The 21,425-nt window shown below is 32.3% G+C and overlaps 1 protein-coding gene across 4 annotated transcripts in view; it reads left to right on the top strand.

The window, feature by feature from the left end:
* The window catches only part of NIPBL (NIPBL, cohesin loading factor), a 205,174-nt gene that overhangs the window by 142,055 nt on the left and 41,694 nt on the right, over positions 1–21,425 (top strand). For all 4 annotated transcript variants that reach the window (XM_027520108.1, XM_027520109.1, XM_027520110.1 and 1 more), the window contains 17 exons: positions 90–161; positions 258–347; positions 1,933–2,036; positions 4,875–4,961; positions 7,259–7,490; positions 8,329–8,480; positions 9,042–9,122; positions 9,565–9,665; positions 11,025–11,163; positions 13,958–14,040; positions 14,630–14,762; positions 15,755–15,898; positions 18,023–18,112; positions 18,956–19,170; positions 19,281–19,383; positions 20,002–20,100; positions 20,202–20,348. In XM_027520108.1, coding sequence (XP_027375909.1) covers positions 90–161; positions 258–347; positions 1,933–2,036; positions 4,875–4,961; positions 7,259–7,490; positions 8,329–8,480; positions 9,042–9,122; positions 9,565–9,665; positions 11,025–11,163; positions 13,958–14,040; positions 14,630–14,762; positions 15,755–15,898; positions 18,023–18,112; positions 18,956–19,170; positions 19,281–19,383; positions 20,002–20,100; positions 20,202–20,348 — 2,072 coding nt within the window. The remainder of the gene's footprint in view (positions 1–89; positions 162–257; positions 348–1,932; positions 2,037–4,874; positions 4,962–7,258; positions 7,491–8,328; positions 8,481–9,041; positions 9,123–9,564; positions 9,666–11,024; positions 11,164–13,957; positions 14,041–14,629; positions 14,763–15,754; positions 15,899–18,022; positions 18,113–18,955; positions 19,171–19,280; positions 19,384–20,001; positions 20,101–20,201; positions 20,349–21,425) is intronic.

Genomic DNA, 21,425 nt, shown 5'->3' with positions numbered 1-21,425 from the left:
GTTTTTAATTAATGTTCAGGAAGAAAGTAGACATAGAAGTATTTTAGGTTGTTATTACTGCATTTCAGTATTTCTTTTTGTTCATTTAGTCGCTAGAAAAATGAAGAAAAAAGAAAAACAGAAGAAGCGGAAAGCTTATGAACCAAAACTAACACCCGAAGGTAACATTTTAGTTTGTCTTTATTCATAGTCATCAATTTCAGTTTTCTACTTGGAGTGTGGATGATTAAGTTTTGGATTTTTTTCTTCCTTTGCAGAAATGATGGATTCTTCAACTTTTAAGAGATTCACAGCCTCAATAGAGAATATTTTGGATAACTTAGAAGATATGGATTTTACTGCATTTGGTAAAATCATTTAAAATATATTTATTTACCTCTAAATATAAACTCAATTTAAAATGTATTTACTTACCTGTGTGTTAAGATTTCTGCCAGTTATTCTAGTAGATTCAGAGGGATGATATGTGCTCTTAAGAAGTTTAAACCTAGTGTGGCATCAAATCTAGTCTGTGTTATCAAGTAACTGAAAATGTTGGTATAAAATTCAAGTGTTAAATTAGTTTAGTACTGATAGTGTTTTAAGAGTCCTGAGAGTACAGCTACCATAGTAGATTAGGGAAGCCTTTATGCAGATGAAACTTGAGTAGGTCCTAGAGAAGAAGGGTACTAATATGAGCAAAGATGCAGAAATGAGAACCTACCTAATTTATTCTAAAAGACAGTATTTATTGAATAATTACTGGTTGTCAGTAGTATGTTAAGTGCTAGAGATGCAAACATAAATACCCCAGCCCCAGGCTTTACGTATGTATTACATACATATTCCGTATCCAGTGTGGGAAACAAAATTGTAAAGCAATTAGAATACAATAGGGTTAATGTAATGTTGTGTTAAATTTATAATAATATATATGGGTCATACCTACAGATGTAAAAATGTTAGGTTTATTTTTTTAAAAAGCTGCTTACATTGTTTAAAGCTGCTCTCAACAATTTTATTCCACTTTCAGTAGATACAAACACTAGTGCCTAATTTATACAAAAGCTAGATGGAGTACAGTAATTCTAGTATGAGTACATCTGTTTAAAAATGCATTAAAAGGTATATTACCTTTATTTTAAAAGTATTTGTGACAGTTACTTGTGTAAGTATCATTAATTCTTTCCCTGATTACTTAGAATATCCACTTCATCATTTCCAAAACTTTAGAATTGTGTGCTGGAAAACTGTCTTCCATGTCATTTAAGATACCAACAAGAAGTCATATGGCATTCTCAAATTAAAATAATTTGAGTAGTTACTTACAAAGAGACCAAGATTACAAAGATAGGGGCAGAATAGAGCGGAAACCCAAAGTTAACAGACTTGGAACTGTTACCACCCCTGTACCCAAAGGAGCAAGGGTAAACAGAAGTCAATAGAACTCAGTCAATAAATAGGAAAAGAAAAAGTTTTAGAATAGGTTGCCCTGTAAAAACAAGTGTTCTTTTGGTCAGAGGACATGAGCAGCTTGAGGAGACCTTGCAAGGAAGGAGTCAGGAATAGAAATACCCTGACCTCACTCTCCTTCTCTTTGATCTTCTGACAGGGCATCCCACTGGCTGAACCCAAACAGAAGCCAGAGGGCATGGGAGACTGTTGATGTAGTCCATACAGGTCAGCCTGCTGGGGCAGAAAGTTTGCTTGAGAAGGGTCATAAAGTAGTAAAGATAAGATATCTATCTCCTCTTCCCATCTTAGTCAGAAGTCTAATTGTAATCTTTGTCCTCTTTTATTCAGGGTTTGCTTGAGGTTTATGGAGGCCTCCTAGGATATTATTTTTGTTTGTTTACATCTGTTTGTATATATGCAGAAATTTTATTAACTAAAGCTAACTATTTTGAGCTATTTATTTTACCTAAACTATGTATGTTTGAATTGGTTTTTCAGGTGATGATGATGAAATTCCTCAGGAACTGCTCTTAGGAAAACATCAGCTTAATGAACTTGGCAGTGAATCTGCTAAAATTAAAGCAATGGGTATAATGGATAAGGTATCTCACTAAAGTAAAATTTATAAATTTACTTACTATTTCATGTTTGAAATTAAAGTTTTAAAGGTAAATTGCAAAGTTTATATAAAGTAAGTAATGATGAAAAGACAATTCATTGTTTCTTTCTGAGAATCTGACAGAATTATTTCTTTAAAAAATGACAAGGCTTGAATCAAAGGCATATTCTGCAAACTATTCTAAAGAAAAATCATATTTTTGCATTCAAAGTGACACAGTCCTAGATTTTTTTGTCACTGTTTATTTTTTCATTGTCTCAAATATTTAAAGTATTTAAATACAGAAATACACTAAATTTTTCTTTAACATTTCCTTTAGTCATTTACATTGATTGAAAGAGTTAAGCCATGGTTTTAACACAGTAATTGTTGGGGGGTTTTTTTTGGTTTATTTTATTAAAATATAGTTGATTTACAATGTTGTGTTACTTTCTGCTGTACAACAGAGTGATTCAGTTACACATCTGTAAACATTCTTTTCCATTATGGTTTATCACAGGATATTGAAAATGGTTCCTGGTGCTATACCTTGTTCTTTATACGTCCTATATTAATAGCTTGCAACTGACAATCCCAAACTCCCAATCCTTCCCTCCCCTACCACCTCTCCCCCGTGGCAACCACAAATCTATTCTCTGTGTCTGTTAACACATTAATTGTTAATAAGTACAGAATCTCATTGTTGCAGGCTTCATAATAACTTCTATGGATTGTCTTTCCTGTGAGCTGTCTGTTGCCAAGTAGTCTCATTGCACTAATGGAATAACAGAAATTTTTTTCCTTAATAATACTTCAAACAATAGTGACAACATCAAGATTGGCTTCCCATGATCTTTATGATCCAGCAGTCACCTCCTAAACTACTGCATGATTACTATGCAAATACAGTTTCAAAAAAATCCTCTTCCCTCCTTATCAGGCTCCTCTTTTACAAAATTTTGTACTCTTAGTCTGTAATGTATAGATAATGATTTGTTCTTCAAGCATAGTAAAAGATTTAATGAAAGATTATATTTATCTGAAGAATTTGTTTTGTCAAAAATTAAACTTACTTAGTTTTAAAGTAGACTGGGAAATATTTTTATATTCTTTACAAAGTTAAAATATCAGTTATTCATTTTGTATTCATTTATATTAGTTTCAGGAGTTCAGTGTAACAAATCAATATTTGTGTGTATTGGAAAAGGATACAAAGTAAATCTAGTTAACATCATGGCCACACACAGTTACAGTTGCATTATTTTTTTTTATTATGAGAATAATAAGAATTAAGAGTTCTATTCTCTTGACAACTTGCAGATATAAATCATAGTATTGTTACCTATATTCATCATGCCTTGCATTACATTCCCAGGACTGACTTATAACTGGAAATTTGTACCTTTTAACCACCTTCATCTACTTCACCCACCCCCACTTCGCACCTTTAGCAACCACCAATCTGTTCTTTGTATTTATAAATTCTTTTTTTCTTAAGATTCCACATACAGGTGAGATCATATGGCATTTTTTTCCCTCTGTCTGACTTATTTCTGTTAGAATCATGCCATCAAGGTCCATGCATATTGTTGCAGATGACAAGATTTCATTCTTTTCATGGCTAAATATACACACACACACACATACCACATTTTCTTTATCCATTCATCTATGAATGGACACGGTTGCTTCCATGTCTTGACTATTATAAATAATGCTACAGTAAAAATGGGAATGCATATATTTTACGAAGTTAGTGCTTTTGTTTTCTTCAGATACGTACCTAGAGGTGGAATCACTTGATTATGACAGATTGGTTTTTTACTTTTTTAAGGACCCTCTATACTGGTTTTCCATAGTGGCAGCACCAATTCACATTCCCACTGAGAGTGCCAAAAGTTTTATGAGTTAGGATTTTAAAGCTATACAGACATTTCACATGATTACCCAAGAATTAATGTACTATTGGTTCACATTGATATTACTATGTGCAGTGAGGAATATATTGATTTCTTTTGTATATACAAATATGGCATCAGTTTTCCGAAATGCCAATGCCCCCTTTAGGTTTTATGTCATAAGTCCTATAGTGTTTCTATTTCAAAATATGTAGTGTTTCTGTTTCAAAAAAGTGCATTTACTGAGTATTTTCAAAGCATGGATAATTTACCAAAAGTTTCAGTAGTTTAATCTGTTGTGAAATTATCTAAAGCAGTATATTTGGGGGAAATTTTTTCTATACACCAGTATAGAAATAATGAAAATATACCTGATGTCACTTTGATCCTCCCATATTACTTTTCTGACTGATTCCATTGAGAGTCCTAGCTACCTGATAGGGATCTAAAAGGAGACTTAGTCAAAGGAATGGGTAATGGTTGCTTCCTGGTAGAACCTCTACAATGACTACTAATTTTTTAAATACAGAAAACATTATTTGTAAGAAATTAAATAGGTGTTTTTAAAAATAAAAAATCAACAAAGGAAATATTTAGAGAGAGTGTGTGGGTGCCTCTGCGATCATATGCATGTTCAGTGTCACTTTCACAGAGCAGAGGGCCAGAACAAATGCAGTCTTAACTAGCTATATGGTGAGATTTGCCTTAGAAACGTACATATGTGCCCATTCCGTTTGCTGTTCTTTCAAAAATAAGTAATTAATTCTCTACATAATTCAGATCTGAGTGGAGGAGCTAAGTGAGAAAATTTTATTTTTCCACTCTGTGAGCGAATGTTAATGCTGTATAATCCATAAGCTAAGGGGAATAATTGTACAGAATATTTCTTGAGTAATTTATTATGTTTACCAATGATTGGTAAAAGAATTTTTGCTTCTGTTCAGCTTTCCACTGACAAAACTGTGAAAGTCCTAAATATCTTGGAAAAGAATATTCAAGATGGGTCAAAGCTCTCCACTTTGTTAAATCATGTAAGTTTAAAATCTGTATTGTTAATTTTACTCTATTAAATTATACAGTTTTTCATAAGGAACTTTGATTTATAGGGAAAATTCCAAATTTTATTAATTTGAACTTGTTGCCACTATTTACTAGTTCACATTTAGCCTTGCAGTTAGAATTTAATAGAACATTAAAATTAATGTTACACATTATCAGTTGACAGCTTTGATATAAATAAATATGATGACAGATGTAAATTCATTCAGTTCAAAGGATCATTCTTTAATCTTACATTATGCTCTTCCTTTTGTAAGTGGATGAGTCTTTAAAATGTCTTTTCATTTATAAAATGTTGGTAGGAAGTAATTATTTTTCTTGACCTTCCCTTGAGAACTAAATAGTTGGAAACCATATGGTGATTTCTTAATGTATTCTAAAATATTGATCCTTATGTGTTATTTTTATATCTAGCTCAAATGTTTGTTGGAGGGATGTTTCTTCAATTAATTCATGTAACCTGCTTAACAGTGTCTGGTACATTGTAAGTTCTCAATAAATGTTAACTGCAGCTGTCATTACATTTTAGTGTGCTTTATCAAAAGCGGTAGCAACATGGTATAATAATGGTTTATATAAACCAGGGTCTGCGTTTCTAACCTTTATAGCAGACTTTCAAAACCGTATGTGCATTTGAATTGATCCTGGTGTCTCTTTAACAATTAATAAATTCAAACACTAATGCTTATAGGAATTTAATGTAAAAGATAAGAATTTGGGAATATTTTGAGTGAATGAAATTTATTTTTAAATGACTGATAATAAAAATAGTATATTATAGAAAATTTTCGAAACAGAAAAAGGTCCAATTTTCATCCAACGAGAAGCACTGGTAGCAAGTATTATTGATAGATAATACTTCCATTCTCATATATACATACATAGTATATATGTTTAGCACATGAACTGGATTATATCTCAGAAAGGAAGTGTTCTTGATGTTTTCAAAAGGCACAGGAGTGCTAAGTGATTTACATGGAATTTAGAAAAGTAATCTCAGTTGGTATTTCTGTGGTTTATTAAATATATCCGTGTTTTTCCAATGCCCTTTTAAAATAATTCTTGAATCATATAAACCTAAGGGATTAGAGAAACTATAGTGACAGTATATTGGTTGGCCAAAAAGTTTGTTCGGGTTTTCCCATACGATATTACAAAAACCCAAACAAACCTTTGGGCCAACCCAATACTACATCTTTAGTCTTAAAAGGGGGGGGTGTGTGTGTGTGTGTGTGTGTGTTTAATATTTTAGCAAGAAACTGTGGTAAATAGCAAGAATCTAGAGTTCAAAGTTCTGGAGAACTTGCTGAGTCGCTTTTAATGAAATTATTTTTATTCCTGAAAACCTTAGCACTTTTTAGTGTGTTGCTTTTAAGCCTTAATGTTTGACATGAGTGATGAACCTCTGTAACTGACTATTCCAAATAAAAGTTTCAGTATCAAAGAAAAGTTATTTTGTGTTACTTTTTTAGTGGATGTATAAGTAGTAAAATGAAAGAAAGCTAGAGATGGAGTTTTTTGGCCTTAGTATAAAAGCCCTGCTCTGCTTTACATATATTATGCTTTTAGCATGCATATGAAAATATTCCTAGAATATAAAGTCGATATCTTATAACTAAGGATGTGATAGAAGGATTTTCACTTTAAAAGTAAGATTAAAGTCACTTTTTCCCAATTGTAATGCATATTGCTGATGTATAAATTAAAACGTAGTCTATCAGTTGTTGAGTTATCTATTTTAGAAAATAAAATATGTTTTTAGTAGTCTGCATAGTCACTTTTTAATCTCAGTTTCAAAAATACAGTGTTGTTGAAAAATAGATATTAGAAATGATTGAGTCAGTAACATTTTACTTACTTTTAAAATAAGTCTATCACAGAAGATAAACATAACTAAAACTTTGTTATTAGGATGTCACTTAATGGTGAAATTAGAAAGTAGAGTACATTATGTTTCAAAACATTAACACAAAAATCATACCTAATATAAGTATTTGTACTTCATTCCTGATATTCTTTAAATAGACACACATCAAAACTCTTACCAAGTTTTCCACTGTGCGTGCTCAGTCACTCAGTTATGTCCGACTCTGCAACCCCATGGCATTTTCCAGGCAAGAATATTGAAGTGGGTTGCCATTTCCTACTCTAGGGAATCTTCCCGACACAGAGTTTTACAGGGAAGGTCAAATATATTATAATATTTAAAAAATATTTTAACCTATAAATGTGTTTATTTCAGTTTCATTAACAGTGTGTTGTTTTACAGAATAATGATACTGAAGAAGAAGAAAGGTTATGGAGAGACCTTATTATGGAGAGAGTGACAAAATCAGCAGATGCCTGTCTTACAACTATAAACATCATGACATCCCCTAACATGCCAAAAGCTGTATATATTGAGGATGTAATCGAAAGAGTTATACAGTACACTAAATTTCATTTGCAGAATACACTTTATCCTCAGTATGATCCTGTTTACAGATTAGATCCTCATGGAGGTTGGTTTGCCCTTTTATACTGATAATTTTTTAGTTTAATATCAAAATTACCTGTAATATAATTTTGCCATGTTGGATGGGTCAGAATGCAGTGACTTCAAATGGCACCAAAATTACTAGATTATAAAATTGTAATAAACACTGCCCTTCATTTGACTGGAATATAGAAATTTTTCAGTCTGGTACTTGTTCAGTTATAATTTCTTTAGCAACTGTTTACATATAATAACAAGTAATTTTACTTATCTGGCAATCGTAGATAATGTTAATATTCACTTCTGGTTCTATTTAGCACTTCACCCTAATTTTGCCTAAAATATTATCTACAAAATGGGTTGATTAAAAATGTATATTCTTAGCAGTTATCCTTCAATAAAAAATAAATTAATTAAAAAATGTATATTCTTTCTCTTACTGATAATCTTTACAAATGAGTCAAGTATATTAACATGTTTACATTTGAAGAGAGGAGGGCAAACTTGAATCATGAATATCCTAAATTAATTATCTGTAGTTTAATTATTGCAAGTTGATTTAAGGGGAATATCATCTTACTATCCTGCTCCAGTCAATGGAAAAAAAAAAATGAAATAAATTTATACTTAAGATACAAGAATTTAATAGCCATTGAAAATCTGTTCTAACAGTGTCGACTTTCTGAGTATTCCGTAGAGAATAATTTTCTCTTCAATAAATAAATAGCTTTGTTTGCCAAGTTATATTTTTATATAGGGAAGAAAAAACAGATGTGTTCTTTTAATTCAGGAAGCAGTTTCATTGCTATAACAGATTATTAAAAGTTGACATAAGCCTTGTTTTGATTTTTTTTTCATTTTAGGAGGCTTACTAAGTTCAAAGGCAAAACGGGCTAAATGTTCTACCCATAAGCAGAGAGTAATAGTAATGCTTTATAATAAAGTTTGTGACATTGTTAGCAGCTTATCAGAACTACTAGAAATACAACTTCTAACAGACACAACAATCCTTCAGGTAAGTTTTTTTCAAGCATTTTCCATATTTCTAGATCAAATAATTTAAGGATAAAGGACCTAATTGGGTTCAGTTTAACCTTGAGCACTCAATAATAATACCAGCACTACGTTAATTTTTTTCATTCTGAGTATATTATATCTAAATGGAAGAAGTAAAAGTGTAGGGAAGTTTTAAAAAGAACCACTTGGGGCAGAAGAAAGGTAAATGTAGTGTAAATTCTAAAATCTAAATTATTTGAAAGTTATTATTTCCTTTAAAATATGTTAGGATATTTCTTCCAGAATAGTGAATTATGTTTTGTTTTTTTGCATTCCTGTGACATTTATCAGTCTAAAAGTTGGTAATTAGAGGAATGGCATCTGTGAAGGAAGGTATGTACTAATTTTCTTGAGGATGAAAGGGAACAAAGGGAAAACTAGATGTCGATTGATGAGGGAAAAGAAAATGCTCTCTCATTGTTTTTCAGTAAGTTTTTTAGTGTTTTGGGATTTAGTAAGGTAGAATGTTACTGAAATCTATTACAGATGTATCCTATCGTTACTCTCTGTGTCTGTGCAGGTATCTTCAATGGGAATAACACCATTTTTTGTGGAAAATGTCAGTGAACTACAATTGTGTGCCATTAAATTAGTTACTGCAGTAAGTATAATCAGTTCACATTTTTAGTTATCCCCCAGAAAAATAATATTGATATCGTTCAATACAAATTTGCAAAAACTAATGCAGATTTGAGTTTTCCACGAGGGCTATTTTATGCCTTAGATTTTAAGCACTTCTAAGTATTTAAAAATATTTAATAATTTCTTAATAAAATCAGGTATTTTAAATCATTTAAATCTTGTCTTACTTTCCATACCTAAAATACCATATTCCTCTGCATGAAACTAGTATACTATGACTTCTATAAGAATGTTACAATTAATGATAGAAAGGTTGAGTAAATTAAGTCATTACTGTTGAAGTTGTTGAAAACATTTTCATTCTAAATGGCAGATTAGGTTTTTATCACATAGTATAGTATCATTTTTGTTTGTTTTCGAATAATTATAACTTAAGTTGAAATCTTATAATTGCTAAATAGGTATTCTCAAGATATGAAAAACATAGGCAGTTAATTTTGGAAGAAATTTTTACTTCACTGGCAAGATTACCTACCAGCAAGAGGAGCTTAAGGAACTTCAGGTAACTAACTATAGCAAACACCAAGTTTATGATGAAGAACCCCATTATACTGTAGCCATCATATATTTATTCTTTATCATTTCTGACTTTTGTTTTAATCATCGAATAAAAGGCAGTTCTGTGTCAGAACAGCATGAAGAATAGCTTAAATGTGTGAAATAACAATACACTCTTGAGAGACTTAAAGGCTCAGTGATTGTCAAGTATAAAAATCTTTGGCAGGGAATTTCAGTCTTGGCATAACTGACATATTGAGCCAGATAATACTTTGCAGTGCTGGCCTGTACATTGTAAGATGCTTAGCAGCATCCTTGGCCCCCGCCTACTAGATAACCAAAAGAAATGTACGCTTTCCAATTATGATCACCAAAATTTTCACTAGACACGGGCAAAGGTCCCCTGAAGGGCAGAGTCATCCCTGTTTAAGAACCATTGGTCTGTGAGAAGAGCAGTAGGAAATACGGCTCCAAAGCGTCAGAGGCAGTTCAGGGATTTTACAAGGCTTATTAGGAACTTGAACTTAATCTTTTATACAGTAGTAAGTCATTATATAATATTTTTTAAGAGAGCTGAAAAATTGCTCTAATGGCAATATAGACAATAGACATGAGTTTAAATTACTAAGCACAGAGTAAGAAATGTTATCCACTATTGTTAGCAATATTGCCTTTGTTGGCATAGATCATCATCATAATTTCCATGACTATCATAATATTCCTGGGTGATTAAATGTGTTGACCTAGCATATAGGGTTATATTTAGATTGCTTTGAAGGTTGTCTTCTATAAAATAATTGTTTTTATCTTACTTTTTTTGGACCACTTGTGTTTTGATTAACATCTATTGTCTACTAAAACCTGAAGAAAAGCTACCAATATATAAAGGAATACTCTTTTAAACGAAAAGATTTAAAATCTGGTTTTTTACATTCTGTGTCACAGACCTCATACTCTTAACGTATGATCAAGAACTGACTATGGAGCAGATTTTAATAATAAAAGAAATATCAGAATGCCTCGGCATTGTGAAATCTTGAAGACTTGTCATTTTAAAAATCACTTTGAAAAATATTTGATGTTTTACATTACAGTTTTCAATCTTCAGTACATATAAAGTATAGAATTTTATATACTGCATTTTTCCTGTGATTATTTTAATGATCTATACATAGACATTTAGTTGGTATTTTTCCTAACTTCCCCAAAATAATTAACTTAAGGTCACTGTTATAAGCACTAAGGATAATACCTAGAAATTTTGGTAAATAAAGCATCCTGAAACTTGCAGATCATAAGTAACATGTAAAATGAAATTCTCTTCATATGCTGTATGATTAAAATATTTTCTTCTCCTTTAAAGGTTAAATAGTAGTGATATGGATGGAGAGCCTATGTATATTCAGATGGTTACAGCACTGGTTTTACAACTAATTCAGTGTGTAGTACACTTACCATCATCAGAGAAGGACTCTAATTCAGAAGAGGACTCAAATAAAAAAGTAAGGAATCATTTGTAAGTTTTAGAACTGTTTGCTTTTGTAGGAAGAAGTACCTGTATTCTCTGCCATTCTTATAAAACTGAAGGTGTTAATTAGGGTTTTGTGACTGGGCTTTCAGATCCTTGTCGAGCATTAGACTAAGTTTTAGGAGACTTGAGTTCTAGTATACACCATTCATGAAACATACAAATTGTTTTAATCTTGTTTCTTTATAAAATGGGAATGATAATACCTAACAAGCCTACTATTACAAATTGTAAGGTTCAAGTAAGATACTGAATTTGAAAATGAATATTATAGTATGCAGTATCTATAGTCACATGTAACAAATAATTTTAATGTAATTAATGTTTAATTCATGCTGAAAATGAATTTATGCCTTCTCTATTGAGTAACTTGGGGGCTCCCCTGGTGGCTCAACAGTAGAGAATTCACCTGCCAATTCTTGAGTTCAGAAGATCCCTTAGAGAAGGAAACGGCAACCCACTCAGTATTCTTGCTTGGGAAATTCCATGGACAGATGAGCCTGGCAGCCTACAGTCCATGGGGTCGTAAAAGGGTCAGATACAACTTAGAGACTAAACAACAACAATTTGAGTAACTTACAGCTATGATTTGCTTTTGGTTTTGTAGCTTTTACCCATCAACACTTAACATTTTGCCAGGTTCTATAGTTTTACCTCCAAAAAATTCGAAAGAGGTTTAATTTTATTTCTTTATTATAATCAGAAAGGTGCAAAGTATAAAACAAATATCAAAAAGGTTGAGGTCCTATTCTCCGCTTCTTCTAACCTTGTTCTCTTTTCATAGTCTTTCCTTATCATTGTGAATGTTTATCTTCTTTCATTTAGTTATTTATCTGCATATTTGATAAAGTTTTAATTTACATAAATGATATAATGACATTTACAGCAAATTTCTTCACTCACCATTGTTTTTAATATGTGTAGCTAATGCTAGATTCTTTTTGACTTGGGTTAAATACATCATATGTGACACACAACTTGAAGCATAAGTTTCTCTAGGTATACTTAGAAGTAGAATATTAAATCATAATTTACATGCACTTTTAACTTAATGAAACTGGTCAGTTTGCTCTAAAGTGATATTCTAGTTTACATTCATACTTTTTGATTTTTGCCTAGTCTGGTTAGTGTAAAATGATACCATGTTTTATTTCTCATTCTTCTGGTTACTACTGAGTTTTTTTAATGTTTATTTGTGTATCAGGTTTCTACAACTTTGAATTAACTATATACTGATCTTTAAATTTCTAATGATGGAGTTGAATTTTATTTAGTATTATATTCCAGCATTTCATAAACTTTGAACCTGCAAATTTTTTTGAAATTCTTTTTGTATTTTTGATCAATATTGTTCTGACCTAGATCATGATAAACAACCATTGGTATTTCATTTGTTACACACGTTTCTCATTCTTAACATATGTTAAGAATGAAGCATATTGGATGAAGCACAAGCTGGTATCAAGATTACTGGGAGAAATATCAATAACCTCAGATGACACCACCCTAATGGCAGAAAGCAACGAGGAACTAAAGAGTCTCTTGATGAAGGTGAAAAGAGGAGAGTGAAAAAGCTGACTTAAAATTCTCCATTCAAAAAATGAAGATCATGGCATCCCGTCCTGTCATTTCGTGGCAAATAGGTGGGGAAGCAATGGAAACAATGACAGAATTTATTTTCTTGGGCTCCAGAATCACTGTGGATGGTGACTGCAGCCATGAAATTAAAAGACACTTGATCCTTGGAAGAAAAGCTATGACGAACCTAGACAGCCTATTAAAAAGCAGAGACACTACTTTGCCAACAAAGGTGCGTCTAGTCAAAGCTATGGTTTTTCCAGTAGTCGTGTATGGATGTGAGAGTTGGATCATAAAGAAGTCTGAGCTTCAAAGAATTGATACATTCAAACTGTGAGAAGACTCTTGAGAGTCCCTTGGACTGCAGGGAGATCAAACCAGCTAATCCTAAAGGAAATCAACACTGAATATTAATTGGAAGAACAGGTGCTGAAGCTGAAGCTCCAGTACTTTGGCCACTTGATGCAGAGAGCTGACTGATTGGAAAAGACCCCAATGCTGGGAAAGATTGAAGGCAGGAGGAGAAGGGGACGACAGGATGAGATGGTTGGATGGCATCACTGAGTCAGTGGACATAAGTTTGAACAAACTCCAGGAGCTAGTTAAGGAAATGCAACACTGGCGTGCTGCCTTACATGGAATCACAGAGTCAGACATGACTGAGGGACTGAACAACAACAATGCTAATTGTATCTTCTCTTACATATAAGAGTATAGTTAAAGTTTTAGTATTTTTAAAAATTATTTATTTTATTTTTGGTTGTGCTGGGTCTTCATTGCTGTGAGCAGGTTCTCTGTAGTTGTGAGAGTGCTCGCTACTCTCTAGTCACAGTGCGTAGGTTTCTCGTTGCGGTGTCTTCTCTTATTGCAGAGCACAAGCTCAAGGGTGTGCTGGCTTCAGTAGTTGGGATTCATAGGCACAGTAATTGTGACTCCCGGCCTCTATGGTGCCGGCTCTGTACTTGTGGTGCACAGGCTCCGTGGCATGTGGGGTCTTTCCAGATCAGGGATTGAACCTGTGTCCCCTACATTGACAGGCAGATTCTTATCCACTGTACCACCAGGGAAGTTCATAAAGTTTTAGTATTTAATTGTATTGCCCTTATAGTCAGTATTAACATGGTAGTAGCAACTGAAATAATTTGTTGGTTATTTCTTATATGTATATCCATTCATTTTTCTCAATCTAGGTTGATCAAGATGTTATCATTACCAATTCTTATGAAACAGCCATGCGAACAGCCCAAAACTTCCTTTCCATCTTCCTTAAAAAGTGAGTAAAGTTAACATAATCTGATTTTTATTTTCCCCATGGAGAGAATAGTTCATTTCTTTTATGTAAAAGATTAATCGAACTTCCTTCCATAATCTAAACCTGACTATATCTCCCTGACTCCTGATATCCTTATCTTTAAAATGAGGCAGTTGGAATATTATAAAATCTAAAGTTTCATGAACTTTCTTGTGTGTTGAATTCTAGAAGCTAAAGTACAAGATTGAAATTCTTTAATTTTTCATTGAATTTTCGGACATTCTGGTTGAATAGGAAAGTTTAGGGATAGAGGTTTACTTAGTTTTCAGAAGAATTTATAGTAATCTCATAGAAGAACAGTGGTCATTATTTAAAATGTATTATGCTTGCCAGAAAGTAATGTTAATATTAGTCAGTAAATGAATTTCCTGTAATAGGGGGGAAAATGAAATTTGAGAAATAGATTCATTTTAAACCATATTTTATTTAATGTGCTCTGTTACACCTTGTTTAGGTATACAAGTTGAGAAACTTAGTTAACAAAATTTCAGTCATATTGGTGAACATGTCACCTAAACTCACAGCTTTTTCATTATTTATCTTTGAACAGATGTGGTAGTAAGCAAGGTGAAGAAGATTACAGACCACTATTTGAAAATTTTGTTCAAGACCTTCTTTCAACAGTCAATAAGCCTGAATGGCCAGCTGCTGAACTACTCCTTAGTTTGTTAGGGAGACTGTTGGTAAGAGTATAGCATTTAAAGATTATTAGATTACTAGAAGACAACATAATGAGGATGTACTCTGATTCACAGATGATGAATTCTTTAAAAATGTGTAAGGAAATACGACCATTGCATCTCTATTTTTGCATGTGCATTACTGTACATAATACTGTCGGTACCTTGTATAAAATTTTGAAATGTTGTGACTTTTGGTGCTTTCGTTTCATTACATAAGATAACAGTGCTTTAAAAAACTCCTTTTATTTATTTGAAAGTATTATTAGTTAAAAGCATCTCAACACAGAGTCATGTTATTATAGTTAATTCATTTCAAAGCATGAAACTGATGAATATGAGCTCTGTCATCTTTAAGAGTACTTCTAAAAACATGACACATTTTAGTCCTCATGTAATACCGTATTAGGGAAATAAATACAACGAAATGCTATTGTGGTTTTTATTTTTAAACTGCATTTGGACTCGTGTAGTTGTTACAGAGCTTTGGGGGCCTTACTTTCTGTCAGTTGGAAAATATATTAATACTATTCTGAAGCCAAGATATTTTTTATAGACTTTGAAATTCCAGCCTAAGAAGTTCTTAGTCGGTTATAATCCCATTTTATACAGTTGAGCCTACATTTAAAGAAAGTGACTGTGTTCTTAGGAAGACTTAGTTATAATTTTTTTTTCTTTTTAATGAAAATGTTAAAATTCTGGAAACTCAAAAGGCAATTAATGGGAGTTCCGTGGTGGCCTAGTAGTTGGTATTCTGGGTTTTTACTGCCATGGCCCAGGTTTAGTCAATGGTCAGGGAACTGAGATCCTGCAAGCTGCAAGATGTGGCCAAAAAAATATACCAAAAAATTTTTAAAGGGTAATTACTTTGTGGGACAATACGACGGGAAAAAAATGTTTAAATTTCAAGTAAAACAGCATAGATACGGAATTTATGTAAATTGCTATTAAAAATATTTTAACTTGATTAAGTTAAAATTATTTTTCATATGCAGGTTCATCAGTTCAGTAATAAGTCAACAGAGATGGCTTTAAGAGTGGCATCCCTTGATTACCTTGGAACTGTCGCTGCACGACTGAGGAAAGATGCTGTTACAAGCAAAATGGATCAAGGGTCTATAGAACGAATTTTAAAACAGGTATTGAGATAAAGAGTTTACATTATGGGGATAAGTCATAAGTAGTTAAGAACTTTTTAAGGTATTCTTATGTTAGTGTTGCATTTCATTTTGTAGATTCAGAATAAAATCATCTGAAAGTGCCACAGAGCAAATATATACCTTAGAGTGAATTCTGTATAACAGGAACTTTCAAATGATTTATATAATTCTTAGTTGTGTGTGTGAACTTCTGTTATGAATGTATGATACTAGTTTCTATTTGGTTTAACTTTTATTTTAAACTGTGGAGGAGGTGATAGTAATACTAAGATAACTTAAGAAAATTGATAGGTAAATGATATGTGTAGGCTCAGTCACTTAGTTGTATCCAACTCTTTGTGACCCCATGGACTGTAGCCCGCCAGGCTGCTCTGTCCATGGGGATTCTCCAGGCACGAATACTGGAGTGGGTTACCATGCCCCCTTCCAGGGGATCTTCCTAAGCCAGGGATCGAACCCAGGTCTCCCACACTATAGGCGGATTCTTTACCGTCTCAGCCACCAAGTAGCCCAGATGATCTGTAATCCAACCATGTAAAGCTTTTTTCATTTTCTTTATACTCTTTTTTATTTTTTTAATGTCCATAACCATATCCATGCTGGCCGTGACAAATGCCTCTAACTTACAGAAGAGTTTGAAGAATAGCACAAAAAGCTCCCACAAATCTTTCATCCAGATTTCTTTAGTGGTTAGCATTTGCTTTATTATTCTCTTTTAGAATATACATACATATGTGTCTGTATATTCATTTTTATTTTCTTTTGAACCATTTTGAGCAGACAGGATGTCCCCATTACCCTAGAATTTCAAAATATGATTCCCTGGACAAGCAGCACCAACTTTTATATCACCTAGGAACTTGTTAGAAATGCAGATTCTCAGGACTCTCCCTAGAATTACTGAATCAGGTATACACAACTATATTTAAAATGGATAACCAACAAAGTCCCACTGTGTACTATAGAAACTTCTGCTCAGTGTTAATGTGGCAGCCTGTATGGAAGGGTAGTTTGGGCAGAAATGGATACATTTATATGTAGGCTGAGTCCTTTTGCTGTCTCCCTGACCCTGTCACAACACTGTTAATCAGCTATACTCCAATTGAAAATTGAAAATTTAAAAAAGAAAAATCGATATCCCAGATGCAACTAAATAAAAACCATTCTGAATATATCCATTTTACTACACTCTCAGAACATAGGTTATTCTTATCTTTGTTTTCTGCTTACATATAGTCTAAACCATATATTTGGCATTTCACACAGGTAAAACCAGAGTATAAGCTATAGACATGAATGTCAACTCAGAGTTAATTTCCTGCTCTGTATTGTTCTTGAAAGTGCTTCCCTGGTAGCTCAGTGGTAAAATATCTCCCTACCCAGTGCAGGAGCCAAAGGTTCAATCCCTAGGTCTAGAAGATTCCCTGGAGAAAGAAATGGCAACTCACTCCAGTATTCTTGCCTGAAAAATCCCATGAACAAAGGAACCTGACAGGCTACAGTTCATGGGGTCTCAAAAGAGTTGGACACAACTTAGCAACTAAACAACAACATTGTTCTTGACAGGACCTAAAGACTCGGTCTCTTTCTGCTTCCAGATCAAATGAACAGCTTAAATATACCTACTGTATATTTGATCTACATGACGTAAAGTATTTTGTATTAATTACAAATAAAAATATTTCCCTTTCAGAATGTTCTTTTTAAATAATATCTCAAAGATACCCATAATACATAATAATACAGGTAACAGTTTCCATTTACTAGATTAGAAGTTTGGAGGTTTCTCTTACCAAATAGAAAACCAGTGTTAGTAGGTTCCTACCTCTGAAGATTTACATACACATTTTTCTAATAATTATGTCAGCTCCCTATGAGCTTCTTTATAAAAAGTTAACATGTAATTCATAAAAGTAACCTGAGCTATCAGTATATAATGTTTTTCAAAAAACAGTATTCTTCTGTTTCTTCCTTTTACTTAACTATACCTATACATTTTTTATCATTTATAAGATTTTTTCCCTCAGATTTCTGTTTGTGAGTGGATGATTTATTAAAATATATTAGTAATATCTTTGTGTTATGACCTGGTTTGTTTTATAGGTTTCAGGAGGGGAAGATGAAATACAGCAATTACAAAAAGCATTGCTTGATTACTTGGATGAAAACACGGAGACTGATCCTTCACTGGTGGTAGGATTCTGTTCCTTATTTTGTAATGTTCACATGTTTATTTCAAATTTGGTCTGAAAGAAAACTGAGAATGTCATGAAGAGGAGAGTAGTATTGGAATATTAATTTTTGAAATAGAAATATGTGGTAGTCAAATTCTGATACAGATATTGTTGTTTCCTAATATTATGTGACTTGGGTAATCCAAAATCTTGCAATGTTTTATCTTTGAGACAAAGATCATTGACCCCGGTAGTGTATGAGATAATCTATTAGCATATAAAAAGTGAATTTTTATAAAATGATTAGAATTTTATATGTATATTTTAAATATCCTTAATTCTGTTTTTTTTTTAAATATATTATATATCCAAATATTAGTAAAATAAGCTTGTATGTAAAATTTATACACTATATTGGGGCACTTTTAATTTTTTTTAATTGATGGGATATGCATCTACAGAAGTTGGAGAATTAAATAAAAATAAAGAGGTTGGAGATAGCTAAAGCTCTTCAGCCAACTACTATAGGTTTTCAGTCTTTGTGGAAAGGAACAGACTCTACAATGATGTATGTCAATTATTTCTCAATAAACTGGAGGGGAAAAAACTCAGGAACAGATTATACATGTACCTCAGTGTTAATATAGTTCAGTAATAGTTGGTTGTATATTTCTTGAAGAAATAAGGTAAAATTTTGAAAGTAACTATAGTCTTCTACCTTCAGCATTTTATCCATGTGTTCTAAACTCTTCTTTTTAAAGTAAACCTTGATAATTGTGTTTCTGATTGTAAACACTTTGTCAGTAGGTTGGAAATTTTGTTACTAATTTCATCAAACTCAAGTCTTAAAATTTCTTTCCAGTTTTCTCGTAAATTCTATATTGCCCAGTGGTTCCGTGATACAACACTGGAAACAGAAAAAGCAATGAAATCACAAAAAGATGAAGAATCATCTGAAGGATCACATCATGCAAAGGAAGTTGAGACAACTGGTCAAATTATGCATCGAGCTGAAAACCGGAAGAAGTTTCTTAGAAGCATTATCAAAACCACACCTTCTCAGTTCAGCACATTAAAGTAAGATCCAAAAACAAAAGATCCAGTGTTTTCAGTTGTCTCTTTGATATCTATTTACCTACTTTACAAAAAAATTTAATTAATTATAATTTAATGACCTTTCGTTGCAGAATGAACTCTGATACTGTGGACTATGATGATGCTTGTTTGATTGTTCGATACTTGGCCTCTATGAGGCCGTTTGCCCAGAGCTTTGATATTTATTTGACACAGGTAAACTGGACAAGAATTTCTTATACAGTGATACTGATTTTTCTAATTCTGGAAACTTGTGTGTGATGTCTGTTCATTGTTGAGAACAGATATTTTTAAAAAATGATGAAAATAACATTTGTTTCTTTGTTCCATATTTGTTAAAATGTTTGTTCTGCATGCCTTTACCTGTTGATTCTTGTTTTACAGATAAGTGGATATGTATCTGTATGGTACAGGTAGAGTGATGGTATAGTTAGAGTGATTGATGTTATAAAAACAAATTATTCAGTTATCAGAATTATTATTTAAATGATACTAAGTATCCTTGATTAAAGTTAGACATAGAAAGTTTTCAGTGGGCCTACAGTTTCTTGCAAATGAAGCATAGCAATAAAAAACAGGTTTAATTGAGAATGACAGAAGAAAGGAAAGGCCATAAAGTATAAAACACCATACCTTAATGTTTTAAGTGAAAACTTTGGATCAGTATGATAACAGATCTTTTTACTTACATATATAAAAATTGAAGGAAAGTAAATTCGATATTTCTATATTTTTTTGCATGTTTTCTTTCTGTGTTTTGTTAAAAAGCTATATGTTCTAAAGTTGATGAAAATGTTAATATTTGCTTGGCAGATCCTTCGAGTCCTTGGTGAAAATGCAATTGCCGTTCGAACAAAAGCCATGAAGTGTTTATCTGAGGTTGTTGCTGTAGACCCCAGTATTCTAGCAAGGGTAAAGAGGAACACAAATTATTCTTTTTATGTGACTTTTATATTCAAATTAAAATATTAGCTCTACTTAGTATAAGTTATAATTTCTTTATTTTTCTTCAGCTGGATATGCAGCGAGGAGTTCATGGACGATTAATGGATAACTCCACTAGTGTCAGAGAAGCAGCAGTGGAATTACTAGGTCGATTTGTCCTTTGTCGACCTCAGCTTGCTGAGCAGTATTATGATATGCTGATTGAAAGAATATTGGTATGCTTGTTTTGTCACTTTTATTATAATTTATGAATATAATTTTGCCTTCCTAATATCACTTTTTAAAAATGTTAAGATAGAAAGGTAGATATCAATTCTGTATTTTTATCTAACCTAATATATAAACTGTAGCAACTTTCTAAAGAAGAACATATTTCAAGAGGAGGGCTGCTTAATATTGTAAAGCACATCTTTGGTAAAAATTGGATTCCCTTTACCAGTTACTATTAGTTTTTGATTATGCTGGTATACAAAGAGTAAATGATAGGAGCTACATGACACAGTTAAGTATTTTGGATAGGATTCTAGAGTAATTATAAATATATATGTATATAAACAGGAAGAATTATTTCAGTGAGAGCTATATATGGAATTTTGGTGTCTGACAGTATTTTTGGTTATTATGTGTATTTGCATATTTCTTTAAAGCTGAATTATAACAGACTCAGATACCTGCAAGCTAAATAAAGTCATTTGAGTTTTAAGAGCAAACATAAGAAATGCTATTCTAAGATATTCTTTTCTTCTATGGCATTGAATTCTGTGGCCCTGAAGTATTTCCTTGGAAATGAAAGGAAACATTGGCATTACAAAATATCTGTCGAAATTCCATACCACCCACTGCAGGGTTATTGACTTCTTCTATAACTCAACAGAGATTCATTAGGTACAGGATTTCGGTATTCTTAAACTGACAAGAATTTATCACTTTTAGCCCAATATTTAAATACTGTGGGACTGAGAGTTACAGATAATTTCATCTCCAACTAGCATAAAATCTTGATGGAAACAAAGAATTTTAAGGAAAAAGTAGAAGAATTTTTTCACTTTTAATGTCTTACTCTTTTCAAGAGTGAAGGACAAACAACAGGATTTTCAGGTATAATGAACTCTGACAGCATCTACCTTAGCAATATATCCTAAAATATTTTCATGTTTGCTAAACTACAAAATGGAGATAATTTTGCACAATGGGTATTCAGTACTTCTTACTTAAAGATGATTTAGTTATGAAAATCTGTTAAGTTAAAAATAGTACAGTTAACATCCATGTATCCACCACAATATTTCATC

The sequence above is a fragment of the Bos indicus x Bos taurus genome, chromosome 20 (genome assembly GCF_003369695.1).
Source record: "Bos indicus x Bos taurus breed Angus x Brahman F1 hybrid chromosome 20, Bos_hybrid_MaternalHap_v2.0, whole genome shotgun sequence".
NCBI classification, from domain to species: Eukaryota; Metazoa; Chordata; class Mammalia; order Artiodactyla; family Bovidae; genus Bos; species Bos indicus x Bos taurus.
Note: the sequence above shows the minus strand (reverse complement) of the source record. Positions and strands in the feature narration are given on the sequence as shown.